Source organism: Schistocerca cancellata, chromosome 4, assembly GCF_023864275.1.
Source record: "Schistocerca cancellata isolate TAMUIC-IGC-003103 chromosome 4, iqSchCanc2.1, whole genome shotgun sequence".
NCBI classification, from domain to species: Eukaryota; Metazoa; Arthropoda; class Insecta; order Orthoptera; family Acrididae; genus Schistocerca; species Schistocerca cancellata.
The window spans coordinates 905,768,800-905,796,070 of NC_064629.1; the positions used below are offsets into that span (position 1 = coordinate 905,768,800).

General features: G+C 44.2%; 1 protein-coding gene across 1 annotated transcript in view; it reads right to left on the reverse strand.

Annotated features, from left to right (window-relative positions):
- Positions 1 to 1,375: 1,375 nt before the first annotated feature.
- LOC126184497 (octapeptide-repeat protein T2-like) overlaps positions 1,376 to 27,271 on the reverse strand; it is a 48,069-nt gene continuing 22,173 nt past the window's right edge. The window contains exon 3 of the mRNA XM_049926890.1: positions 1,376 to 1,402. Coding sequence (XP_049782847.1) covers positions 1,376 to 1,402 — 27 coding nt within the window. The remainder of the gene's footprint in view (positions 1,403 to 27,271) is intronic.

Consider the following 27,271-nt stretch of genomic DNA (forward strand, 5'->3'; position numbering starts at 1 on the left):
TTCATTACTGAATATTGTCTACATATTTTTCAGTACGCCAAATAGTATGAGAATTTGCAAATAAGTAATAATGAGTATATAAAAGTTTAAGTGTCTCCATGCGTATTAACTGCTTTGTTCATGGTTTGTTGATGTAAAATATTTACTTATGAGAGTTTGCAAATAAGTAATAATGAGTATATAAAGGTTTAACTGTCTCCATGCATATTAACTGCTTTGTTCATGGTTTGTTGATGTAAAATATTTACTTATGAGAGTTTGCAGATAAGTAATAATGAGTATGTAAAAGTTTAAGTGTCTACATGCATATTAACTGCTTTGTTCATGGTTTGTTGATGTAAAATAATTACTTCGTGTCTATTTTAATGTCTACAGAATTTCTTGGAATGAAAGTTTAACGTAAAGTTCAATAGACAAAGAGTTCTTCTTGTGGGGTAGTCGCTTATATATAAGTACATTTTTTAAAATGAAAAACCCGCATAACAGTTGTTGCATCAACTACCTTTTATTGCTACACGATCGCTTTAAGAGCACTTAATGTTCCGTCATCTGATGTAAACTGTAATCATGAAAATACTGTGTTATAAGACAATGGAAGGGTAACCTCATGTTTTTTTAAAAACGTCAGCTAACAAACTGCACAGTAAAAATTTCTAAAAAAAAAAAAACGAAAAGAGAGAAAAGGACGTCACTTACAAGTGAAACCACTTAACCTTCTGAGGTCATCCTCATTCCAGTGTTGTCATGGAACAAAAGTTTCGAGTCAAAATAATGAAAGGGAGGACCCAGAGAAATTCGAAAGAGCCGTGATCACGACCGGACCGAAAGACACCAGAATCACAAAGCTTGTAAGACGCAATAAAGACTCGAAGAGGAAACACATATCTTGTGGAATTACTGACATCAGTTCCATAAAAAGCATTCCCCCATGCCGCCCGACCGGCGACAGTAATAGGAAAACTGTGTAACAGTAAATACTTGCTAGACGTGAGTACAGAGGCCGTACACGACCCATAACGCAGGCGCGGTGTGAAACAGGTACGTGACTGACTGGTAAACTGTTTAAACCGAAGGAGCGGGAAGTAGCAGCATAACGCAGACGAATCCCTCATAACATTAGAAGGGCAGAGACCCTGTACATCTAAAAACAGGTTTAAGTATTGAGTTGCGTGCACACCTTAACTTGTCCGAACAATGTTACAATTAACTAAAATATTTCTGTGATACAGATCAAGTGCGTTCATCAGTACTATCGAGAGGTTGGGAATGAGTACTTAAACTTTCAGTTTGTTCCAGAACGTAGAGTATCCCACCTATTCCCGCAGTGTGCAAGACAATTAAGTTATTGTGCACCTGCTACAGCTGAAGTTGGTTGTCAATCAAATCCATTGTCAAAGCTGACCTGGAATTGAACAGGTCTTTTTGGGCTTTTATTTTCGCTACTCCGCAAATCGTGGTCTCGCGGTAGCGTTCTCACGTCCCGAGCCGAGGGTCCCAGGTTCGATTCCCGGAAGGGTCAGGGATTTTCTCCTGCCTCGAGATGTATTGTGTCGTATTTTATGTTAACCGGGGGCCTAGAAACGACGGAGACGCTCTGTCCTCGCCGCAGCCGCAATGGTCCACAACCCCACGACGACTACCGCAGTCCACTTCACCCCTCCGCCGCCACACACTGAACCACTCTTTCAGGGTTATTATGCGGTTCGGCCCCCGGTGGACCCCCCCCCCCAGGGAACGTCTCACACCAGACGAGTGTAACCCTTATATTTGCGTGGTAGAGTAGTGGTGGTATACGCGTACGTGGAGAACTTGTTAGCGCATCAATCACCGACATAGTGTAGCTGAGGCTAAATAAGGAGAACCAGACCGCATTCGCCGAGGCAGATGGAAAACCGCCTAAAAACCATCCACAGACTGGCCGGCTCACCGGACCTCGACACAAGTCCGCTTGGCGGATTCGTGCCGGGAGCCAGGCTCTCCTTCCCAGTCCGGACAGCCGTGCGCTAGACCGCAGGGCTAACCGGGCGGGCTGCCCCGAGATGACTGGGTGTTATTGTGTTGTCTTCATCATTATCATTCATCCCCATTACGATTGGTGGAAGACAACGGCAAACCACCTCCATTAGGAACTTGTCTAGTATGGCGGTGCGGGTCTCCCGCATCGTTACCCTATGCTCTGTGAAGAAGCATGGGACTTCATCTCGATTTCCACTCTCTGATACGTATTTTTCATACCAGAAAACTGTGTAGTAGGTTAAGGAACTGTGATGTTTTCAAAAAGAATCTTTTCTTATATCCTGGCATGTATCGTATTGAATTCCGCCTCACCTACACTATGTCGGCGGATTGCTGCGCTAAAAAGTTCTCCACATACACGTACACCACCATTACTCTACCACGCAAATATAGGTGTTACACTCGTGTGTCGTCGTAACTGTCGTCTGCGTCACGTCTGTTGTGCAGCGAGCTACGTTAATTTAAGTATTAACTGTATTTTTCCTACTTGTCACTTCTTCTTCCGTGTGTTTTTACTTTTAGGAAGCTTTAATTTTCGAGTGCTAGTAATAGTGTTCCATAGATTTCGCGTTTGTCTTCAATACAGTCAGAGAGAGTCCCTTAAGTCAGCTGCAGTGCCAGTAGTGCTAGTGTTTCTTTTAAATACAGTCCAGAGACAGGTAGTGCTATTTTCATTGTTTTCTACAAGAAGTAGTCAGCTATCAGCCGCCTTTAGTGAATTATCAGTCTAGTTAAAAGTTGATTAACTCCCTACAGTAAACTGATTTCGTAGGATGGATAGGATGTGTGACTGCTGTGTACGGACGCAGGAGGAGCTGGCCACTGTTCGCGAACAGCTGAACGTGTTGATGGCCGCGGTCAGCCGTCTTCAGGCTGCTGCCTCGGAGTGTAGCGGCAGTGGGGAGTCTAGTGCGTCGCATGGTACACTCCAGGTGTTGTATGCTTCACCCACGGTCTCTGCTGTCGAGACATCTTCGCGGCTACCGGACGCGGTTGGGCCACCCTCTCCCCAAGGGGAATGGCGGGTTCAGCGGTGTTCGCGGCGCACGAGGCGGAGGGTCAATGTGGAGGCTGGCTGTGTGGCATCGCCCGCTCGGCCTGTGAGTGGACATGTGGCCGCTCCTTCAGCAAGATCAGAGCAGGCACACGGGGGGAGGGGTTTCTTAGTGATTGGGAGCTCCAACGTTAGGCGAGCGATGGAGGCCCCTAGGGAAATAGCGGAAAGGTCGGGGAAGAAGGCCAGTGTTCACTCTGTCTGCTTGCCGGGGGGTCTCATCCGAGATGTGGAGGAGGCCCTGCCGGCGGCGATAGAGAGCACTGGGTGCACCCGACTGCAAATTTTTGCTCATGTCGGCACCAATGGCTCCTGCTGTCTGGGTTCAGAGGTCATCCTCAGTTCATACAGGCGGTTGGCGGAGTTGGTGAAGGCGGAAAGCTTCGCGCGCGGGGTGGAATCTGAGCTAACTATTTGTAGTATCGTTCCCAGAACCGATCGTGGTCCTCTAGTTTGGAGCCGAATGGAAGGCTTAAACCAGAGGCTCAGACGATTCTGCGCAGATCTGGGGTGCAAATTTCTCGACCTCCGCTATCGGGTGGAGAAGTGTCCCCCTGAATAGGCCAGGCGTGCACTACACGCAGGAAGCGGCTACAACGGTAGCGGAGTACGTGTGGAGTGCACATGTGGGTTTTTTAGGTTAGAGAACTCCCTCCCTAGGCCCGACAAGACGCCTCCTGAGACGCGGCAAGGTAGTAGTAGGCAAAACGCAACAGGAAATAACAATATTAATGTGGTAATAGTAAACTGCCGGTGCGTCTATAGAAAGGTCCCAGAACTGCTCTCATTAATAAACGGTCACAATGCCCACATAGTACTAGGGACAGAAAGTTGGCTGAAACCAGATGTAAACAGTAATGAAATTCCAAACTCAGATTCGAATGTATATCGCAGGGACAGGCTGGTGAGTGAAGGGGGAAGCGTGTTTATAGCGATAAAAAGTGCAATGGTATCGAAGGAAATCGACGGAAATCAGAAATGTGAAATAATTTGGGTGAAGGTCACGGTTAAAGCAGGCTCAAACTTGGTACCTGGATGTCTCTATAGGCCCCCTGGCTCAGCAGCTGTTGTGGCAAAGCACCTGAAGGAAAATCTGGATAATATTTCGAGTAGCTTTCCCCACCATGTTATTGTTCTGGGTGGAGATTGTAATTTGCTGGATATAGACTGGGAGACTCAAACGTTTATAACAGGTGGCAGGGACAAAGAATCCAGTGAAATTTTTTTACGTGCTTTATCTGAAAACTACCTTGAGCAGTTAAACTGAGAACCGACTCTTGACGATAACATATTAGACCTTCTAGTGACAAACACACCCGAACTATTTGAAACAGTTAACGCAGAACAGGCAGTCATGGATCATAAAGCGGTTACCGCATCGATGATTTCGGCTGTAAATAGAAATATTAAAAAAGGTGGGAAGATTTTTCTGTTTAGCAAAAATGACAAAAAGCAGATTTCAGAGTACTTGACGGCTCAACACAAAAGTTTTGTCTCAAGTACGGATAGTGTTGAGGATCAGTGGATAAAGTTCAAAACCATCGTACAATATGCGTTAGATGAGTATGTGCCAAGCAAGATCGTAAGAGATGGAAAAGAGCCACCGTGATACAACAACCGAGTTAGAAAACTGCTGCGGAAGCAAAGGGAACTTCACAGCAAACATAAATATAGCCAAAGCCTAGCAGACAAACAAAAATTACGCGAAGCGAAATGTAGTGCGAGGAGGGCTATGCGAGAGGCGTTCAATGAATTCGAAAGTCAAGTTCGATGTACTGATTTGGCAGAAAATCCTAAGAAATTTTGGTCTTATGTCAAAGCGGTATGTGGATCAAAACAAAATGGCCGGACACTCTGTGACCAAAATGGTACTGAAACAGAGGATGACAGACTAAAGGCCGAAATACTAAATGTCTTTTTCCAAAGCTGTTTCACAGAGGAAAACTTCCTTCTCCAAATTGTCGCACAGATGACAAAATTAGATATCGAAATAGATGACAGAAGCATAGAGAAACAATTAAAATCGCTCAAAAGTGGAAAGGCCGCTGGACCTGATGGGATACCAATTCGATTTTACACAGACTACGCGAAGGAACTTGCCCCCCTTCTTGCAGCGGTGTACCGTAGGTCTCTAGAAGAGCGTAGCGTTCCAAAGGATTGGAAAGGAGCACAGGTCATCCCCGTTTTCAAGAAGAGAAGTCTAACAGATGTGCAGAACTATAGACCTATATCTCTAACGTCGATCAGTTGTAGAATTTTGGAACTAGTATTACGTTCGAGTATAATGACTTTTCTGGAGACTAGAAATCTACTCTATAGGAATCAGCATGGGTTTCGAAGAAGACGATCGTGTGAAACTCAGCTCGCACTATTCGTCCACGAGAATCAGAGGGCCATTAGACACGGGTTCACAGGTAGATGCCATGTTTCTTGACTTCCGCAACGCGTTCGATACAGTTCCCCACAGGCGTTTAATGAACAAAGTAAGAGCATATGGAATATCAGTCCAATTGTGTGATTGGATTGAAGAGTTCCTAGATAACAAAACGCAGCATGTCATCTCAATGGAGAGAAGTCTTCCGAAGTAAGAGTGATTTCAGGTGTGCCGCAGGGGACTGTCGTAGAACCGTTGCTATTCACAATATATATAGATGGCCTTGTGGATAACATCGGAAGTTCACTGAGGCTTTTTGCGGATGATTCTGTAGTATATCGAGAGGTTGTAACAATGGAAAATTGTACTGAAATGCAGGAGGATCTGCCGCGAATTGACGCATGGTGCAGGGAATGGCAATTGAATCTCAATGTAGACAAGTGTAATGTGCTGCGAATACATAGAAAGAAAGATCCCTTATCATTTAGCTACCATATAGCAGGTCAGCAATTGGGAGCAGTTAATTCCATAAATTATCTGGAAGTAGGCATTTAGAGTGATATAAAATGGAATGATCATATAAAGTTGATCGTCGGTAAAGCAGATGCGAGAGTGAGATTCATTGGAAGAATCCTAAGGAAATGCAATCCGAAAACAGTGGAAGTTGGTTACATTACACTTGTTCGCCCACTGCTTGAATACTGCTCACCAGTGTGGGATCCGTACCAGATAGGCTTGATAGAGGAGATAGAGAAGATGCAACAGAGAGCAGCGCGCTTCGTTACAGGATTATTGAGTAATCGCGTAAGCGTTACGGTGATGATAGATAAACTCCAGTGGAAGACTCTGCAGGAGAGACGCTCAGCAGCTTGGTACGGGCTTTTGTTGAAGTTTCGAGAACATACCTTCACCGAGGAGTCAAGCAGTATATTGCTCCCTCCTACGTATATCTCGCGAAGAGAGCATGAGGATAAAATCAGAGAGATTAGAGCCCACACAGAGGCATACCGACAATCCTCCTTTCCACGAACAATACGAGACTGGAATAGAAGGGAGAACCGATAGAGGTACTCAAGGTACCCTCCGCCACACACCGTCAGGTGGCTTGCGGAGTATGGATGTAGATGTAAGAACAGATATATTGGCCAGACAGGAAGGAATTTTCATATGAGATTTAAAGCACACAATGACCTGGCCAATTGCAAGTCAGCTTCCACAATGAATTTCATTGATAACTAACTTCAGCTACAGCAGGTTAGGGATAACTTAACTGTCTTACACACTGCAGGAAAAGGTCGGTTACTAAAAGTTCTGGAAGAAACTGAAATCTTAAGAAGTTTTAAAAAATGGCTCTGAGCACTATGGGACTTAACATCTGAGGTCATCAGTCCCCTAGAACTTAGAAGTACTTAATCCTAACGATCCATGCCCGAGGCAGGATTCGAACCTGCGACCGTAGCAGTCACGCGGTTCCGGACTGATGCGCCTAGAAGTTTTCATTCCCATCCTCTTGATACTATTAATGAACGCACTGATCTGTATCGCAAAAGTATTTCAGTTAATTATGACATTGTTCAGATAAGTTAAAGTGTGCCTGTAACGTAATATGTATCCTTGTTTTTAGATGTACAAGTTCTCTTCCCTCCTTATGTGGTGGCGGTGGTTCCGTCTCCTTTCTACTACCACTTCCCGCTTTTGCGGTTGAAGCAGTTTACCAATCACGTATCTATTTCATACAGCGCCTGCGCGATGGGGCGTGTGCGGCCTCTGTACTCACGGCTAGCCAGTATTTACTGTGGCATAGTTTTCCTATTAGTGTTCCTGGTTAGGCGGCACGGGGGAATGGTTTTCATAGAATCTAGGTAAGTAATTCCACAAGACACGTGTTTTCGCTTGCCGTGTCTATTACTTCTTACATGTTTTATGGTTATGATGACTTTCGGCGTCCGGCCGTGATCTCAGTTGTTTCGGTTTTTTCTAGGTCCCCCTTTCATTCTTTTGACACAGAACTTTCGCTCAATGACAACATTGGAGTGATGGTGACGTCAGATGATTAAGAGATTCTGTTTGTAAGTAACGCCATATTATTTTATTTTGAAAATTCGTATGTGTAGTTATTTGTCTGATATTAAAAAAAAAATGAAAAGAAAAAAGCATGAGTATCCCCTCCCATTGCCTTGTAACTCAATATATGTTGTACGCAACGAAAGAGCGTCGGTTCAGCAACTGTTGTGCGGTTTCTTCATTTTACAAGTTGTAGTAAAGTGCAATAGCTTCTATAACAGAATCTAGGATCTCATATTCAGGTTATTGCAACATGTATCAATCGGCCATTTATCATCGAAAATATTTTGTTTCTATCCATTACATATATAGACAAATGATTTGTGTAAAAGTATATTACAACAATATCCAGGGGCCCAGATGTACTATCTCTGTTCCATGTTAGCAGTCTCCGTTGGTGAAAGAACAAGCAGCTTACATAACTAACTAGGTAGTGCATGTTAGTGTGACACACTCAGAGTGCTGTTAACGACTAATGATTAACGTAACCGAGTTTGCAGGTACCTCATCTGCTTCTGTTCCTCTTCTACTGTCCAGACTTACAGTACAGCAAACAGATATCATCCAGTACGGTCTGTGTGCTTTTATTGCATTAGACGCATCTTCACGGTCAATATAAAAACCCATAAAAGGGTTAACATTAGCCGAAACTAAGACTGATGTTTATACATGATGCTGTGCGAAACGGAACTTAAATTATTCAGTAGCACGAATTTGAAGTAATACACATATTGTGAGAATGATGAATGTAAATTGTCTTAAATATTGTGACAATATGGAAACGAGAACAATAGCAGAGCGTGACAAACAGGACGTGAAAGCACAAAGTGCTAAATGGAATAGCATTGGATGTTAAAAGGGCTTAATAAAAGCGTGTGATTAACAAAGTTTATAGCTACGTTGTCTACATGACGGAGGCACAGCCGTCTCATTGCCCAATTGCAGTTCTTCTAACTTCCTGATAATTGTCTAAACTGCAGGAGGGAAAGATTCAGCAAATAAAAACGTCGTTAACACAGTAAGAGTACTGTTTAATAAATAAAAACGTGTAGTGGTGTATTTTATAAAATAAAAATAAGAAAAATTAATATCAGTTTTCTATTTGCGCTATAGGTTTCTTAACTTCGTGTCGTTTTCAGACGTGGCTATGCAGAGACAGTGGCTGCAAATGATAGTCTGCATTCTGTAACTAGGAACAGAAATTGGAACAGTAAAAATCGATAAAATAACTACTTAAATTTCAAAATTTCTGGTATATTAGTGCGGAGTTTGTTTTGGTACATGTTCATTTTCCGTTAAAAACGTGTATAGTGTATAGCTTTTATTTTTTTTCTTTTTTACAAGAAGGAACTGTACTGCACTGATCAATATTTTGGATCCTTTGTTAGTCAGACGTTACAAATCTGCTGGAAAAACTCCTGTTATTATAAGTATTGTAGCGTTCCAAAACCTGGCAGAATCAGTTTGGGAATGGACGTATCACTTTACTCAGCTTACGTATTGTCTAGAAATACAATTTAAATGCTCTACAACTATAAAACAGTAGCTGAAAACAGGATTTGGTTTGGAATAAGGTTCAGACAACACCGGATAGCAGAAGGTAAGAAGTATAATTTGAAACAGATTGGCAACGGGCTTAGTTGACCATACGTCGAACGTTAAATCAGACTTTCACAGTCGCCTGTATCCTAAAGAAATTAAAACATTCGTGAGCCGAAAAAATTGTTTTTCACTCGTGCATTTCCTGGTTTTTGCGGCGAAATGAATAATCCAGCCGTGCTATATCTTCCAGTGAGATTTCGGCAAAACAAATTCCAGCCGTTGTCGAAGTGCACCAAGAGACAGTCTGAAGATGCGTGAAAGAAATGAAATTTCCGAAGGTGCAAACTTGAATTTTAATGATTTTTGTTTCTGGATTGATTCATCTTATATTTTCCTTAAGCAAAATTTAACCGAACAATTTTCTAAGATGCGTCAACATATCAGAGTCTCGGTGATATTGAAATAGTGAATAAGGTTAGTAGCGATTTACTGGAGGCAGGGAATAGTCTGTGCTGCTAATAGCGAAGCTGGTAATTCAACAAATATTTTGAACTTATTTCTCGAAAATTCTATTAACTTAAAAACTGTTTATTTGCCCAGTGATTGCAAAGCAGGGGAATTAATTTTGCCATCATTTGTGCCTCTCATTACGCATATCAAGCCGCGATTTTATTAAGATATCTTACATTCTGAGACTGGTGCAACCAGAGCTGAAAGGTTTCACGTTGTATTTCATGACGGAAAAAAACTTGCAGCTAAATTCTGAATGTAAGAGCAGACTGTTTTAATAAATTTTTGAGGGAGAATACGTGTTCTTAAATAAATGTCATTGTGCCACAGAAATTTGACATTTATGAGACTTAAGTACAGTCACAATTTCCACTACTGACGCAATGAGAAGCGAACGTATGTTAACTGTAAACGCCATATTGGCACCGAGGAATAGTTCCGCGACAGAGAGCTGAAAAATGCCTCCGAATTTTTTATGTGAAAACTCTTAAAGCTTTTTAAGTAAAACAAACATTATTAACATCCGAAATCTTTATTCTTCATGTCTACATATTTGCAGCCGTCTGCCGCTAGGATGCTCAGAATTGTAGAGTGTAACTTAGCAGTGTGTAACGTAACAGTGGCGATGCTTGGAAAACATCGTGCTGTCACAGTGTTTCGAAATCACACTTTGTCCACACATAGAGCACCCTCTCCTTCGGCATACGATTAAGAGATTACACACCATCGCTGCGACATATGCAACAAACAGACGTCCTGGGATCATTGTCACCGATCATCCTTCATACAGTCCCAACTTGGCCGTATCCGATTTTCATCTGTTTTCAAAGCGTAAAGAACACCTTTGAGGAAGTAACTTTGATAGCGTTGAAGTGGTGAAAGTTGTGGTGTTGTTCTAGCAGCGTCAACAGTCAGACATTGTATATTGACGGTGTCAACAACTGGTTTCTCGCTGGGAGAAATGTTGGTCGGTAGGGTGACTGTGTTGAGAAATAAATATGTAGACATGAAGAATGAAGATGTAAGAGTTGATATTGTTTGTTTTAACAAGCATTAAGTTTTCACGTAAAAAATTGAGCCACGACTCTTCCGCACGCCCTCGTATGTTGTACTGGAACTTAGGTACTGAATGGCAGTCAAATATAAATTAAACTCGGAATTCTTATTTGGTTGTATACCGGAGTATATCATACTAACCAAGAAAATATCCCAAATTACATGACAAGATGTATCATAATCCATTTGAATCCCCGCTCCTCCTCCAGACTGTAGAGCACGTGTTCTGCCGACCTTTCATTAGGTCAGCGTCCCGGTGATTTATTATCGTCTGCAACACATGGAAGTTCTTCCTTGTCCCATCTACCACTATCCGCCCTCTGAAATTCCGTATTCATCATACTCATAATTTCGCCTTACACTCCCTGATGTCACCTCCGTGGCTTGCTAAGCTAACGGGTTTTGAATGGCTTCCACATTAATACTCCATGTCTCCGTGACGTAAGTCAAAACTCATAAAACACACATTGCAAAATTTGCCCGTGACACATATCTGAAAGTTTAGTTTTGACAATTGTTGCACAGAAAATATCAAACAATACCTAATTATATTTTTGCTCATTTTGTTACCCTTATAAATAAACTGAAGATTCCCCATGAAGGAGAAACGCGTTGTTGATAAAAGAATAAGTTGCAACCAAGACTGTTTTAATTGAATTATTGTAATGATTTTTCCTATAATTGCAATATCACATTGCGACCTAATAAATGAAAGTTTGTAGTAGGATGTACGCCGAAGTAAATTACAGCTCACCAACAGCCCATTATTTCATTTATGTTCCTTTGTAACATACCAAAATCGACTTGATTGTATCACATTGTACTCAGATGTTGTAACGCAAGTTTTAAGTGAGATATTGCGAGAACTACAGAATACTCTTTCGTCGGAAGCCACAGTAAAATTCTTAGCTGCTTTCTTCAAACACAGAAGACATAAAACTTTGTTTGACTCTTAATTCGTTCTAGTTTCGCACCTTCTCACGTTACCGTAAAGCAATTTAAGCTACGTTTGATTGCTAATTGTCATTAAAAATTTTTGTTGAATACGTCAAACCACAAGGGCTAAATGAGTCTCACATGTATGCTGCACCGAAGCATGTCACTGTGGCTCAGACACACTTGGCCATCATTTCCTTTCCACGAGTGACACTTTGTGAAAGTTCCCAGAGCTAACGTGCACTTCTCCAGAACCACTGAAATACTTTCGCTTGGCTGAAATTTCCACTGGAAATCGTGATACTCGCTTACACCATACACATGGAAAAAGCAATTAAATAATACAAGCGAGGTGCGGAGCGCGGAGGACATGAACTAATTTGTTCCACACGGCCCCTCGGGACTCCAACTAAATCCGCACCGCCATCGACCACAGGTTGCTGAAATGTATGTTAATTAAACCTAGGCGAAAACCCCAGTATTACGTCCTCATTTAATAGCTACGCACTGTGACAGACAAGTGGATTCGATGCGTGCTTCCCAAAAACACCCCATGCCTTTCTCTCAAGTATTTTAGAACGTAACTAAAGAGTTGGATCGATGGTTCGCAACATAACCATAAAATCAAAAGGAGAGTTATAATTTTCAGCCGGTTCTTCCAATATACAGTTCTTTGTGAACTACTTCAGGCCGAATAATGAAATGAATCCTTCAATAACATCACACCCATTTTCATTAACATTGCGTTTATCTATTTTCGTTAGCGACCTTGGCGTACACTATAACCAAACAAATAAGAAATCTTGCAACGTGAAATTAGGGCCTTCATAGATATGTTATGCATCTCATTGAATAAAGTACATTTTACTTGGACTATTGTAAACGAAGTGAGGCAGTCTTATTAGTTGCCATACATAATCATGAAAACTAAGAAGTTCATGCACAAAGGAAATATGTCCTAATTTTACTTAGGTGTTTTAAATTTGTAACGGATTCAGTCGGTGTCCTCCAGTTCTTTGTCGCTCGAGGCTGGCATGGAGCTGCTCACCTGTGACTTGTAAAATTCCTGACAATAATGAAGCTGGTCCTCGACGACGTTTTTGTCAATGATCGATCCTTACACATGTGTACTATAACCATCCATTTTAGTCCGGATATGTCGAAATTTAATTAATGTACGATAATGCAGTTACTGAGAATAAATACATTCAGGTATCTCCAGAGAGCTCCCAAATAAAAGTTCTTGGTGGTACTGATCAGTACTCTAGATAGACTAGCGGTTCACCCATCTATTAAAAACTTTCTGAATTTAAAGTACTTCTGAATGCACATTACTTCGTACTGAAAGTGACTAAAACTTGCTACGGAAAGAAGAGAGAAATTTGCGCCAAACCATGAGTGAGTGTGAATAGTGTGAAAATAAAATGTTCTACCAGTTTATGTAGAAATAAAAATTACGTAAGATAGTTTTAACAGGCCTCACTATTAAGCTTACTAATCTCCGAATAAATCTTGCCACTGGGCCTTTCTGCAGACTAAAGCAAACTCCAAAAGTAACAGAAAAACTTAGAAAAGGTTAGTTCTTTGGAGCAAACCACATTTAATAGTTATGATGTAGAGCTTGGGTGAAAATTAATTTTAATTAATCGGCCACAGAATGAGAAAATTGCTATCATAAACGCTTAATGTGATAGACTTAGCGTGAAACAAATCCAGCGATATTTATCTAGAACTGTCTGCTATAGATGTTTCAAAAACCGATTAAGGGGAGCCGGAGGTGCCTATGCTGCCCATGTTAAAATCACTAAGTTTGAGGAACATTTATGAATAAACTACCAAATAGAAAAATTTGAATTTTTTTACATATAGAGTGGTTTAGTATTGCAGTTGTGACAGAGGGATTTTGAAGTATCTTTTCTAGTTTCCTTCCAATTATTTTTTTATTAATGACCCAAATTTTTTACAAATAATTGCTTTATAATTAAACTGAAGTGAAACTACTGAACATATTGCCAAATGGCTGTGTTACAATGTGGTTTGACCACTAGTAGTGCTGTATAAAAATTTCATCTCTCTAGCTTGAGTAGATTTTGAGAAAATGTTCCTTATATTCGAAAAATTCTAATTTAAGGGAAGTGGCTACCAAAGTTTCTCAATACATTCCTGCACTATAGGATGGATTATCAGGGTCTTCTTCATCCTCCAAAAGCTTCCTCTTCTGTCTTCTTTTCTGGCCTGTTGTTCCATCATACTTCATATGCCTTTCTCTTCTTTCTGCTCCTCTTATCCTTTCTCTGTCAATATTTCTTAGTGCTCGTACAGTGTCACTAACATATTCACGAAATCTGTCACTTCCATCAGTCAGCTTCTTGCTAGATGTCACAAGGCTATGGCCGACCATGTGTTGCTTAGCAGAAGAACGCACTGTTTCAGTAATTGCAGTATTGCAACTTGGTATCAGTGTTAATTTTCTACGTTCTTCCTCTTCTTATATACACGGTTACTAAAACGTGGCATCGTAACCAGAACAACGCTTTACACAAGAAGTATAATACTACCAACAACAGGCGCAACACTGAACTAATTCGAAACGGTAAACAGCAAAGAGACGATGTTCCGCGCTCTTAGCGCTTCATTTGTCACAGAAAACATTGTAGCCAACCCTTGCACACTCGCTGTATACGTAACATAAGGCGCTGTATGCGTAACAGGCCGAGAAAATCCCAAGCAGTTCGCCAGGAAGTCACGAGACGGTGTTAGATGCATTCAGCGGCCGCCCATTTCCTCTGCAGGCGTGGGGGAAAATGGTAATAACTCCACTTCTAGGGCGAGTAGAACAATAATTCAAAGTTTACATTAAAGAGGAATGTTCCAATTAGTTTTCGGTAGCAAAAAAAATCGTAATTTTAATTTGACCACCTCCGGCTCCCCTTAACGATGGAGACGTAAAGACTAGACACCTTTGAGAATGTTTTTTATGGGTACTGGACTCAAATAAGCTCTGCGATCAGGCATCGGTTGCACCAGCGGTATACTCTAAGACGCAAGAGATTGCTAAAAGGAAATGAAAATTTCTCACATTCTGTAAACTCGATAGTGAAGTGAAAGTACTGCATCTTAACACGGAAGACGAACGTATTTCACTTGTAAATGGAACAGGTGTAGGAATTTTGGTTCACACTGAGGCGGATGAAGTTCTGCAAAAGCAGATATTTAACTAAATAATTAAAGGTACCTGAGACTCCAATGGCTCTCGAAGAAAATATGCATGTTTCGAAGAAATAATACAGGGGTGGAGAAAAACATAGAAACACCCAACATAACACATTGGCATGCTCAATGTGGTGTGGGACGAAAGAGATTCCAGTCCTCCCGGAATGGAAAACTGCTGGTCCTGTATACTTGTCAAAGCAATCTTACACCGCTCTTCCTGCAAAGTAGCGGGAAGTTCAGGTAAATAAGGCGGAGTTGGATGCCAAATACGCACACTTATCTGCAACGAAGACCAGAAGGACTTAATTCTGCTGAGACCTGGTGACTGTGGTGGCCAGGAAAATGAGAAAATTTATCATACTTGTCAAAAAAGTAGACTTGGGCAGTGCGATATTTGTGAACAGAGCCCTGTCCTATTGGAACACAGCATCACCAATGGGAAAAAAACATTGTACCACGAGATGGACCTGACCAGTCAAAACGCTCACATAATCCTATGCAATAATGTGACCTTGCAGAGTAAGCAAGTGACCCATGGCTGCCCAAATAATGATCGCAGAGAAGTTGGAAACAGTGTGAATCAATCATATGACCAAATGATTGTTCCATTGCTCCATACTCTAGGTTTTATGGTTTCCACACCACGGTTTCCTGTCACCAGCAATTCCATCAGCGATGTTCGGTATTTTAATTCTAGCTCGAGCTGCAATTCCCAACTTACGAAGTTCATCTTGTTTTCGTGCTAATAGGGTTCGCGAGTGCGACATTACACTGAGCAGTGATTTTCCCATCTGTGGTTCTTTTTCTTTCTTCGTCACAATCCTCTTCAGTGAACGTCTGTCAGGATCAATCAACACAAACGTCCGTCCACCCCCCCACCCCCAACCCCCCCACCCCGGCGGGCCCTGAGGTTAGAATCACCTACCTCCATACTCCGCAAGCCACGGACGGTGTGTGGCGGAGGGTACCTTGAGTACCTCTATCGGTTCTCCCTTCTATTTCAGTCTCGTATTGTTCGTGGAAAGAAACATGCTCGGTATGCCTCCGTGTGGGCTCTAATTCTCCGATTTTATCCTCATGGACTCATCGCGAGAAACACGTAGGATGAAGGAAAATACTGCTTCACTCCTCGATGAAGGTATGATCTAGAAACTTCAACAAAAGCCTGTACTGAGTTACTGAGCGTCTCCCCTGTAGAGTCTTCCACTGGAGTTTGTCGATCATCTTCGTAACGCTTTCGCGATTACTAAATGATCCTGTAACGAAGCGCGCTGCTCTCCGTTGGATCTTCTCTATCTCTCCTATCAACCCTATCTGGTATGGATCCCACACCGGTCTGCAGTATTCAAGCAGTGGGCGAACAAGTCTACTGTAACTTACTTCCTTTGTTTTCTGACTGCACTTCCTTAGGATTCTTCCAATGAATCTGTCTCGCATCCGCTTTACCGACGATTAATTTTATATGGTCATTCCATTTTAAATCACTCCTAATGCCTACTTCCAGATAATTTATGGAATTAACTGCTTCCAGTTGCTGACCTGCTATAATTTAGCTAAATGATAAAGGATCTATCTTTCTGTGTATTTGCAGCACATTACACTTGTCTACATTGAGATTCAATTGCCATTCCCTGCACCATGCGTCAATTCGTTGCAGATCCTCCTGCATTTCAGTACAATTTTCCATTGTTACAACCTCTCGATATACTACAGAATCATCTGCAAAAAGCCTCAGTGAACTTCCGGTGTTATCGACAAGGTCATTTATATATATTATGAATAGCAACGGTCCTATGACAGTCCCCTGCGGCACACCCGAAATCACTCTTACTTCGGAAGACTTCTCTCCATTGAGAATGACATGCTGCGTTCTAGGAACTCTTCAATCCAATCACACAATTGGTCTGATATTCCATATGTTCTTACTTTGTTCATTAAACGACTGTGGGGAACTCCATCAAACGCCTTGCGGAAGTCAAGAAACACGGCATCTACCTGGGAACCCGTGTCAATGGCCCTCTGAGTCTGGTAGACGAATAGCGCGAGCTGGGTTTCACACGATCGTCTATTTCGAAACCCATGCTCATTCCTACAGAGTAGAATTCTAGTCTCCAGAAAAGTCATTGTACTCGAACATAATACTTGTGCCAAAATTTCTACAACTGATAAATATTAGAGATGTAGGTCTATAGTTCTGCACATCTGTTAGACTTCTCTTCTAGAAAACGGGGATGACTTGTGCCCTCTTCCAAATCTTTTGGAACGCTACGTTCTTCTAGAGACCTGCGGTACACCGCTGCAAGAAGGGGAGCAAGTTCTTTCACGTACTCTGTGTGAAATCGAACTGGTATCCCATCAGGTCCAGCAGCCTTTCCTCTTTTGAGCGATTTTTATATCTACAGTTTTGTCATCTGTGCGACAATCTAGAGAAGAAACTACAGTGCAGTCTTCCTCTGTGAAACAGCTTTGGTAAAAGACATTTAGTATTTAGGGCTTTAGCCTGATATCCTCTGTTTCATTACCATTTTGATCAGTGTGTCCGGCCATTTTGTTTTGATCCACCTATCGCTTTGACATGAGACCAATATTTCTTAAGATTTTTTGCCAAGTCAGTACACAGAACTTCACTTTCGAATTCGTTGAACGCCTTTCTCATAGCCCTCCTCTCACTACATTTCGCTTCGTGTAATTTTTGTTTGTCTGCTAGGCTTTGGCTATGTTTGTTTGCTGTGAAGTGCCCTTTGGTTCCGTAGCAGTTTTCTAACTCGGTTGTTGTACCTCGGTGGCTCTATTCCATCTCTTACGATCTTGCTTGGCACATACTCATCTAATGCATATTGTACGATGTTTCTGAACTTTTTCCACTGATCCTCAACACTATCTGTGCTTGAAACAAAACTTTTGTGTTATGCCGTCAGGTACTCTGTAATCTGCTTTTTGTAACTTTTGCTAAACAGAAAAATCTTCCTACCTTTTTAATATTTCTATTTATGGCTGAAATCACCGTTGCTGTAACCGCTTTATGATCGCTGAGTCTCTGTTCTGCGTAAACTGTTCCAAATAGTTCGGGTCTGTTTCCCACCAGAAGGTCTAACATATTATCGCCACGAGTCGGTTCGCTGTCTCAAGGTAGTTTTCAGACAATGCACTTAAAAAAAAATTAACTGAAGTCATTGTTCCTGCCACCCATTATAAACTTTTGTGTCTCCCAATACATCTGGTAAATTAAGATCTCCACCCAAAACTATAACATGTTCGGGAAATCTACTCGAAGTATTTTCCAAATTTTTCTTCAGGTGTTCTGCCACAAAAGCTGATGAGTCCGCCAGGGGGCCTATAGAGACATCAAATTACCATGTCTGAGTCTGCTTTAACCGTGACCTTCACCCAAATTTTCACATTTCGGATCTCCGTCAATTTCCTTCGAAACTATTGCAGTTTTTATCGCTATAAATACGCCTTCCCCCTTCACTGTCCAACCTGTCTCTGCGGTATACATTCCAATCTGAGTTTAGAATTTCATTACTGTTAACATCTGGTTTCAGCCAACTTTCTGTCCCTAGTACTATGTGGGCATTGTGACCGTTTATTAATGAGAGTGGTTCTGGGACCTTTCTATTGACACTCCTGCAGTTTACTATTACCACATTAATATTGTTATTCCCTGTTGTGTTCTGCCAACTGCTACCTTATCGCATCTTAGGAGGCGTCTTGTCGGGCCTAGGGAGGAAATTCTCTAACCTAAAAAACCAACATGTGCACTCCACACGTACTCCGCTACCCTTGTAGTCGCTTCCTGCGTGTAGTACACTCCCAACCTACTCAGGGGGACCCTACATTTCTCCACCCGATAGCGGAGGTCGAGAAATTTGCACCACAGATCTCCGCAGACTCGTCCGTGCCTCTGGTTTAAGCTTTCCCATCGGCTCCTAACCAGACGACCGCGATCGGTTCTGGGAACGACGCTACAAGTAGTTAGCTCAGATTCCACCCAGCGAGCGAGATTTTCCGCCTTCACCAACTCCGCCAACCGCCTGTATGAACTGAGGATGACCTCTGAACCCAGATGGCAGGAGTCATCAGTGCCGACATGAGCAACAATTTGTAGTTGGGTGCTCTTTATCGCCGCTGGCAGGGCTTCCTCCTCATCTCGGATGAGACCCCCCAGCAAGCAGAGTGAACACTGACCTTCTTCCCCGACCTTTCCACTATTTCTCTAAGGGAATCCTTTGCTCTCCTAACACCGGAGGTCCCAATCACTAATAAACCCCTCCCCCATGCGACTGCTGGGACCTTGCTGAAGGTGTGGCCGCATGCCCACTCACAGGCAGAGCAGGCGACACAACACGGCCAGCCTCCACATTGACCCGCCACTCCCCTTGGGGAGAGGATTGCCCAACCACGCCTGGTACCTGCGAAGATGTCTCAACATCAGGGACCATGGGTGAAGCATGTAACACCTGGGGTGTACAATGCGACGCACCAGACTCCCCACTGCCACTAAACTCAGAGGCAGTATCCTGAAGACGGCATCAGCACGTTCAGCTGTTAGTGAACGGGGGCCAGCTGCTCCTGCGTCCATACACTGCAGTCACACATCCTATCCATCCTAAGAAATCCTTGGCTTGAGGTATTCCTGTGTGCCGTAAGAGGTGACTAAAAGGAGCCTCCCACCTTTTGGCCTTTTTGTGATGGTACCCTGTAGGGTTTGACCTCCATTTTTCAAAACTTTCCCAAAGAGCGAGCCAATTGGTGAAGGGCGTCTTACAAGGTGCATCGTGCGTTGAGATCTTTAGCCCACTTTCTCGGTTTGGCATTGCAGTCCTGCTCATCCTCCATCTCTTGATTGAGGAAACCTTCCTGGGTGCATTTTCTTCCACCCACTATGCAGTGTCGTTTTCTGCGCCTACGAGGACCATGGAATTATTTGCACCTCATATTCAGCATGGTAGCAAGTCCATTGCGGTGGGGCCACCATGTATCCTGTTGGTTGTAGCCCCCTGACTACACATGGATCGCTCTGCTGATGCCTGCGCCATTAACTTCCCATGTATGCCATGGAGCAGATGCCCATCTCCCCGGGGCACCGGAACTCCCAGCAATGGCCATCCTGCCAGATGGCCCTAGCTGAGGCTGGTTGGCACCCAAGGGGAGGGCCCCTGGTCAGAGTGGGTGGCATCAGAGCAGATGACTCACCATGAAGCGTAGTACATCATCTCTTGCTGGTGGTCCACCGCCAGCAGTCTCTAAGGGTCAAAGTCTAACTTCAATGCTAAGAAGTACAACCCCAAATCGATCCCCTCCCTGATTACACCATGAGAGGAACGCCAGGCTAAGGATGCTCCATGAAGATTATGTGCCCCGGTATCTCGTATGTACGAGAGTTGATAGGGAATCCTTCATGTCCATGAAACCTCAGTTTCTTGTGGAGCATTTGGGGGACAAGTTACGGTAGGTGGATGGCTTGTCCAAAATGCCCTCTGGGTGAGTCTCGACATAAACAGCGTCCTCTGCCCAGTCACGAGCATCACTCTGTTGCAGACCATCGATGGTCAAACCCAGGACTCCAGTTGGCAGAGCTGAAGCAGGGAACCACCACGCCGTATTACGTCAGGGACCAAGCAAGTTCAAGAGCATTGACGGGGAGTGCAGAGTGATACAGCAGTATTCGGTAGCATTGCTTTATTCACATAATTTACAGTACTTCTATGGGTGCAGCGTAGTGTTGAAATGCCTCTCGCAGCGCTGTTCTGTGTGTCCAGCTGGCTCAGGAACTCCTGGTATGCCGACGCCGCTGCTCCGTCATCAAGGCCATTCAGCTGGGAGACGGCCGCACTCTGCCCAGTCGCTGCCTGCCAAGGCATAAAGTCGTGTGCCACATAGCTGCCCGCAGTTCTGGGGATTGCTACAGTCACTGGTCCTCGCCACCCTCCACCCCATTTGGCCTGCTCTGTCCGACCATGGGATGAAGGTGGATGTACTGGTCACCTGTGGCCCTCAGCCTGCCACTGCTCCCAGGACAGGACCAGACTCGCTGCCCTCCTGGATGTGGTCCCGCATCTTGCCACTAGTGGTGCTTGCCAGATGGCAATACCTGCCGCCGTCTCCGGCGCTGCTGCAGCGCTGCCGCGCCTTGCCCGGACCCCAGTACACCAGGTGAGAAGCAAATGTGGCCCATCCTGGACCCGCTGCAGGTCACTGTCACTGCCCTCCTTCAGGCAGTCAGTGCCATCTCCAAGTACCCAGCTGCCGTTCCGTCCTGCCCCAGTGTTGTGTCCCTGGAGACGGGATACAGCCCGAATAAGTATGTAGAAACAAAGTACAGGTTTACACAGAATATTTACAACATTGCTGCCAGACTGGCCACTATAAGCGTTGACCAGGACAGGTTTGACCTGACTATCGACTGAGCGGGTACACTCCTCGTGCTAAAACTGCCTGACTATTTATACAGCTTTTCCCATCACTTCTGACGTAGTGTTAGAGAGAGACAGAAATTATGGCAGGGGTAAATTCCCATACGTCACCCACTTACACTTCACCACTCCTGGCTATGGCCTACTGCCTTGCCTCATACGTCGCAATAACTTAAAGCAACGCTGCAGTTCCCTGCCTCGCTGTTGCTCCACACCAAAGACATCGTACGTGCAATACGCCGCTACAGCTCTGTGCCATATTTACTTTGCCTGGCCTACTGGCTGCCTACTATTACCACACACTGCCAGTAGCCCCAGACTTAATCACCCTACTGCGCCTTTACTGAACTTTTAACAAAATTCCCCTTTCCTACGACTAAGACTAATACTAGCGCAACACACCTCCCTCCTTCCAACAAGATTCGTCCCGAATCTAAATATAACTGCTGTGGCCTGTGGCTGCGTAAACATACCTTGTTCACAAAACTTATATGCTACATACTAAAACTAATGAGAACATAAAAACGTTAACGCTATCCCTATACACTGTTTACCCATGCTATAGGCAACTGATGTGTTGTCACCTCCTCTACTGGTGCATGTTTCCACACTCTCCACAAATAAAAATAGAAAAACGGCACACCCTGTGGCTGAAATGCTGACTCTCATTATTCTGTCATTGTGATGCTGTTTTAACGTTCGAACGTGCTCCAAAACTTCATCATTTCTGTGCATTAATAAAGGAATGCAACGTTTCAAAAACTCCGGATTTAACGTGGAGTTTAAATAGTCGGATCCTGCATTGGTAATATTTCCAGAACCCCTTCCCACGGCAGCTTACTAAAACATCGTATGACATCCTCAAGAATTCTCTATAGTTCACTCTGCCCCTATCGAATTCCCTGAACAAAAAGTCTCCCCCCATACAATGACAAAAATCTAAAACAACAAACAAACAAAACGCAACTATTATATGACCCACCAAAACACACAAAAACGCAAATTATCCCTTGATATAAAAACACAAAATATAAAAATATCATACAATATTACACATACAATAATTTTTCCTCCGTGACGGTTTGGCATACGGAACGTTATGCACCCGCTGTTGTCCCTCTGCCGTGACCTTCCATTTGCTTTGCTTTGCCTAGCCTCTGCAGTTCGGTCAGTTCCTTGTAATTGATGTAATCCGTCCACCATTCCTTTAAAAGGCTTTACTCTACTTTAGTGGATAACGGATGTTTTTGTTGGCAGCTGCACTTTAACATTAATAGGTGAAGTCATCACCATGACCTGGTATGGTCCGTGGTACTTCAAGAATTTTTCCATATTTCCCTTAGGTGCATATGGATTCGTGATCAGTACCCATTGACCTACCCTGTACTATGGTAAAGGTCCCAACCGCTTATTCTATTCTTCCTGCCTTTCCAACGCTTACTTAATGGCCTTCGGTACCCTCTTACAGACTTCCTGTATTGTCCGTGGAAATTTCCGCACTGCGTCCCCTTTAGCTCCAGATTTCGGACATAGAACGTCAAACGGTGATGGCATCTTTCTTCCATAGACCATCTCGAACGGTGAAATTCCGACCCCCGAATGTATTTTGGTGTCACAACTCGATACCACGTACGGAAGATAACGTCCCAGTTATCATGGTTTCCATTCACATAATAACTTAGCATTTTTGAAATTGTCTTATGTACTCTCCCATTCGCCTGCAAATGAAACGCACTGGTCCGTAATTTTGTAATGCTCAATAACCGACACAACTGTGCCATTAATTCAGACATGAAGTTCGTTCTCTGATCAGTAATTATTGTATCAGGCAGCCCAAACTTCAATAACCAGTTATTCACTAAAGCTTGTGCTACCGTACTTGCCTGTTGGTCTGGTGTTGTGACCATGGCTAGAAACAGCGAAAAGTGATCAATTATAGTTAAAACGTAACGATTCCCTGCCGCTGTTTTGCTATATGGTCCTCAGATATCTAGCCCGATAGACTCGAAAGGTTTCGAAGCCTCTGGTAACCGTTGCAATGGAATTCTTGCGCACGTCACATCCGCTCGCTGAGCACACTGTACAAAATTTGCTACATATTGTTGCACATCCCTTCTCAGAGTGCGCCACAAAACCGTTCTGCTACTCGTCTTTCCGTTGATTGACGATCCCCATGCCCTGAAAGCACATGATCATGGGCCTGCTTCAAGACTCCCTCTCTCAAACTCTTTGGTACCACTACCTGGTACCTCTACCCAACAAATTTCCCTCCACCATTAAGTGTGGTTGAGTTCTTAAATCTCCGACTTCACAACCAGATTCTGACCGGTCGTTCATGGATGTCGCCCCCTCCTTGTCGGTGACGGGTGGGGACCCGGCGGTATGACTGGATTTAGCGTGTTCAGCCCCCATTTAAACCATCTTTCTGTCGTTCTCCAATAGAATTGTAATGGATACTATCGTCACCTTCCGGAATTGAAATCCCTTCTTTCGTCTTACTCTGCTGTTTGTGTGGTTCTCCAGGAATCTCATCTTACTGATGCTCACTCACCGACCCTCCGTGGGTTCCGTGTTTTCTGTTGAAATCGGGTCGGACCCCTGCGGGCTTCTGGTGGCGTTTGTACGTTGGTCCGTACAGACATTGCTAGCACGTGGATTCCTCTTCAAACTACATTGGAAGCGGTTACTGTTAGGGTCCACCTAGACTCTGCGGTCACAGTTTGCAATCTTTTCTCCCTCCTGACAGGACTCTTACACCTGCTGCCTTAACTGCCCTTCTTCAGCAACTTCCTCCTCCCTCCCTTCCTCCTCCTTGGGGATTTTAATGCTCATCATCCCTTGTGGGGCAGTGCCTTTCCATCTAGATGAGGTCTTCTTATAGACCAGTTTATTGCAGACCACGACTTGCGCCTTCTTAATGATGGCTCCCCTACTCTTTTCAGTGCTGGTCATGGTACCTTTTCTGCCATTGATCTTTCTCTTTCTTCTCCCTCTCTTCTCCCTTCATTACACTGGTCGCCACACGACGACCTTTGTGATAGCGACCATTTCCTGTTGTTTATCTCGCTCCCTTCCCGCTCCCCAATGGACAGGTTACCTCGTTGGTCTTTCCAACGCGCCGATTGGCCTCTATACACTGCACAGGTCGTAATTTCTCCCTCTTTGTCGGGTTGTATTGATGACTTCCTACGTGACGTGTCTGACGCGATTGTTCGCGCTGCTAACCTTGCTGTCCCATGCTAATCTGGACCATTTCGTCGCCGGCAAGTCCCATGGTGGAGTACGGCCATTGCCATTGCCATTGCCATCTGTGATCGCCATCGAGCTTTGCCACACTTTAAGAGGCACCCATCCGTAGCCAGCCTTACTACCTTTAAACGCCTTCGCGCTAAAGCCCGTTATTTAATCAAACAGAGCAAGCGGATATGTTGGGAACGATTCGTTTCTTCCCTTGGTTCTACTGTCCCTCTGTCACGGGTATGGGCTACACTTCGCTCTCTCCAAGGTTGCCATCGGCAGTCCACCCTCCGAGGCCTTCACCTCCCGGATGGCATTTGTACGGACCCATTAGTTCTTGCAGAACATCTAGCGACCCATTTTGCAGTGGCATCAGCGTCAGCCTCCTATCCAGCTGCTTTCCTTCACCAGAAACAGCGCGCTGAAGCTTCCACCTCATGTTTTACCCCTTGTGAGTCAGAATCTTACAACGAACCTTTTACTGAATGGAAATTTCTTTCTGCTCTATATTCTTCTCATGGTACGACCCCTGGCCCAGATTCCATTCATAACCAACTGCTTCAACACCTCAGTGCTCCACAACGGCAACATCATCTTCGGGGGTTTAACTGTATCTGGCTCCAGGACTTCCCTTCTCAGTGGAGGGACAGCATCGTGGTTCCTGTCCTTAAGCCTGGTAAGAACCCCCTATCTGTTGACAGCTATTGGCCAATTAGTTTGACCAATGTTGTTTGTAAGTTACTTGAACGGATGGTAGCCCATCGGCTCAATTGGGTCCTCGAATCTCGGGATCTATTGTCCCCTTACCAGTGTGGCTTTAGAGAGGGACAGTCTCCCAGCGCCGCCATTTGGTTACAGTGTTTTTTGAACTTTGCAAGGCCTATGACACGGCCTGGCGCCATTACATCTTACTTACTCTTCATCAGTGGGGTCTTCGGGGCCCACTCCCGATTTTTATCCGCCACTTCCTGTTCAATCAGTCATACAGAGTTCGAGTTGGTACTGTTCTTAGTTCTCCACGGACCCAGGAGACAGGCATCCCACAGGGTTCTGTCTTGAGTGTCCTTTTCCTCATTGCTATCGATGGACTTTTGGCCTCCGTCGGTCCTTTGGTCGCCCCTGCCCTGTATGTGGATGATTTCTGCATTTGGGTTAGTTCCTCTTCGATGGCATCTGCAGAGCGGCAGCTCCAGGGAGCTATACGGCGTGCCTCTGCATGGACCCTCTCACATGGGTTTCAATTCTCTCCTCTAAAATCGCGGGTGGTCCACTTCTGTCGCCATACGACGATCCACCCTGATCCAGAGCTCTATCTCGATGCCCAACGATTGCCTGTGGTCCCACAGTTTCGTTTCCTGGGTCTTCTTTTTGACAACAAGCTCACTTGGCTGCCCCATATCAGACATCTGAAGGTACGATGTTTCCGTAAACTCAATGCCCTTCGCTTCCTTGCCCACTCCTCTTGGGGTGCAGACCATTCCCTCCCCCTCCGTCTTTATCGTGCTCTAGTTCTGTCTCGCTTGGACTATGGTTGTCAAGTTTATGGTTCAGCTGCTCCTTCCACACTGCACGTGCTGGATCCAGTCCACCATCGTGGTATCCGTTTGCCCACCGGTGCCTTCCCTACTAGCCCTGTTGATAGTCTCCTCGTTGAAGCTGGGATCCCCCCCCCCCCCATTTCTGTTCGGCGGTCCCAGCTTCTGGTGTCTTATGCACTCAGTATCCGTTCCTCTCACACTCATCCTACCTATTCTATCCTGTTCCCAGACCATGGACGTCGCCCACCCGACTCCTGCCCTCGGGCGGGTTTACCAGTTGGGCTGCGCCTTGCGTCTCTTTGCCATGATTTTCAGCTTCCTTCTTTGTCCTGTCTTCCTCGCTCCCTCCCTTCTACCCCTCCTTGGTTAGTTCCTCGGCCTCGAATTCGGATGGATCTCTGGCGAAATCCTCTTTTCTTCCCCTTTTACTCTGTTTTTACCCCTTTTTTTAAGGCTTGGTTAGTCTTTCTATTCCCATACGTACTTTCTACATTCTAGCAGTTGTACCTTTTACGTCACAGGTGGTCTTGCCTATGCTGCTTCAGCATAGTGTTGGGTTCGTTCTCTTGCCGACTTCCCTCATTTTGTTTTTTACCAATGACAACATGACTGCCCTTTTACGTTTTTACCTTTTTCTGTTTTATTTTTCTGACTTTACTGCGAAATCCCATTAGTGGAATGTAGCATATTTGCAACAAGGGACTGATGACCTTGCTGTTTGGTCCCTTAAACCTCAAACAACCAACCAACCATCTCTTCTATCAACCCTATCTGGTATGGATCCCACACCGGTCAGCAGTATTCAAGCAGTGGGCGAACAAGTGTTATGTAACTTACTTCCTTCGTTTTCTGACTGCATTTCCTTAGGATTCTTCCAATGAATCTGTCAGGCATCTGATTTACCGACGATTAATTTTATATGGTCATTCCATTTTAAATCACTCATAATGCCTACTCCCAGATAATTTATGGAATTACTGCTTCCAGTTGCTGACCTGCTATATTGTAGCTAAATGATAAAGGATCTTTCTATGTATTTGCAGCACATTACACTTGTCTGCATTGAAATTTAGTTGCCATTCCCAGCACCATGCGTCAATTCGTTGCAGCCCCCCCCCCTGCGGGTCCGGTGGTTTCAATAGGCTTAAGGTATTCCTGCGTGTCGTAAGAGGCGACTAAAAGGAGTCCCTCCCCCTCAAGGGGGTAGTTAGCGCCTGTGTCTGGAGACGGACGGTTCCACGACCTATATTTGTGGTCATTTTGGTTTTTCACTTCTTCTCGTTTCTTCCTTCCTTTGGTTGGTTCCTTTCTTTGT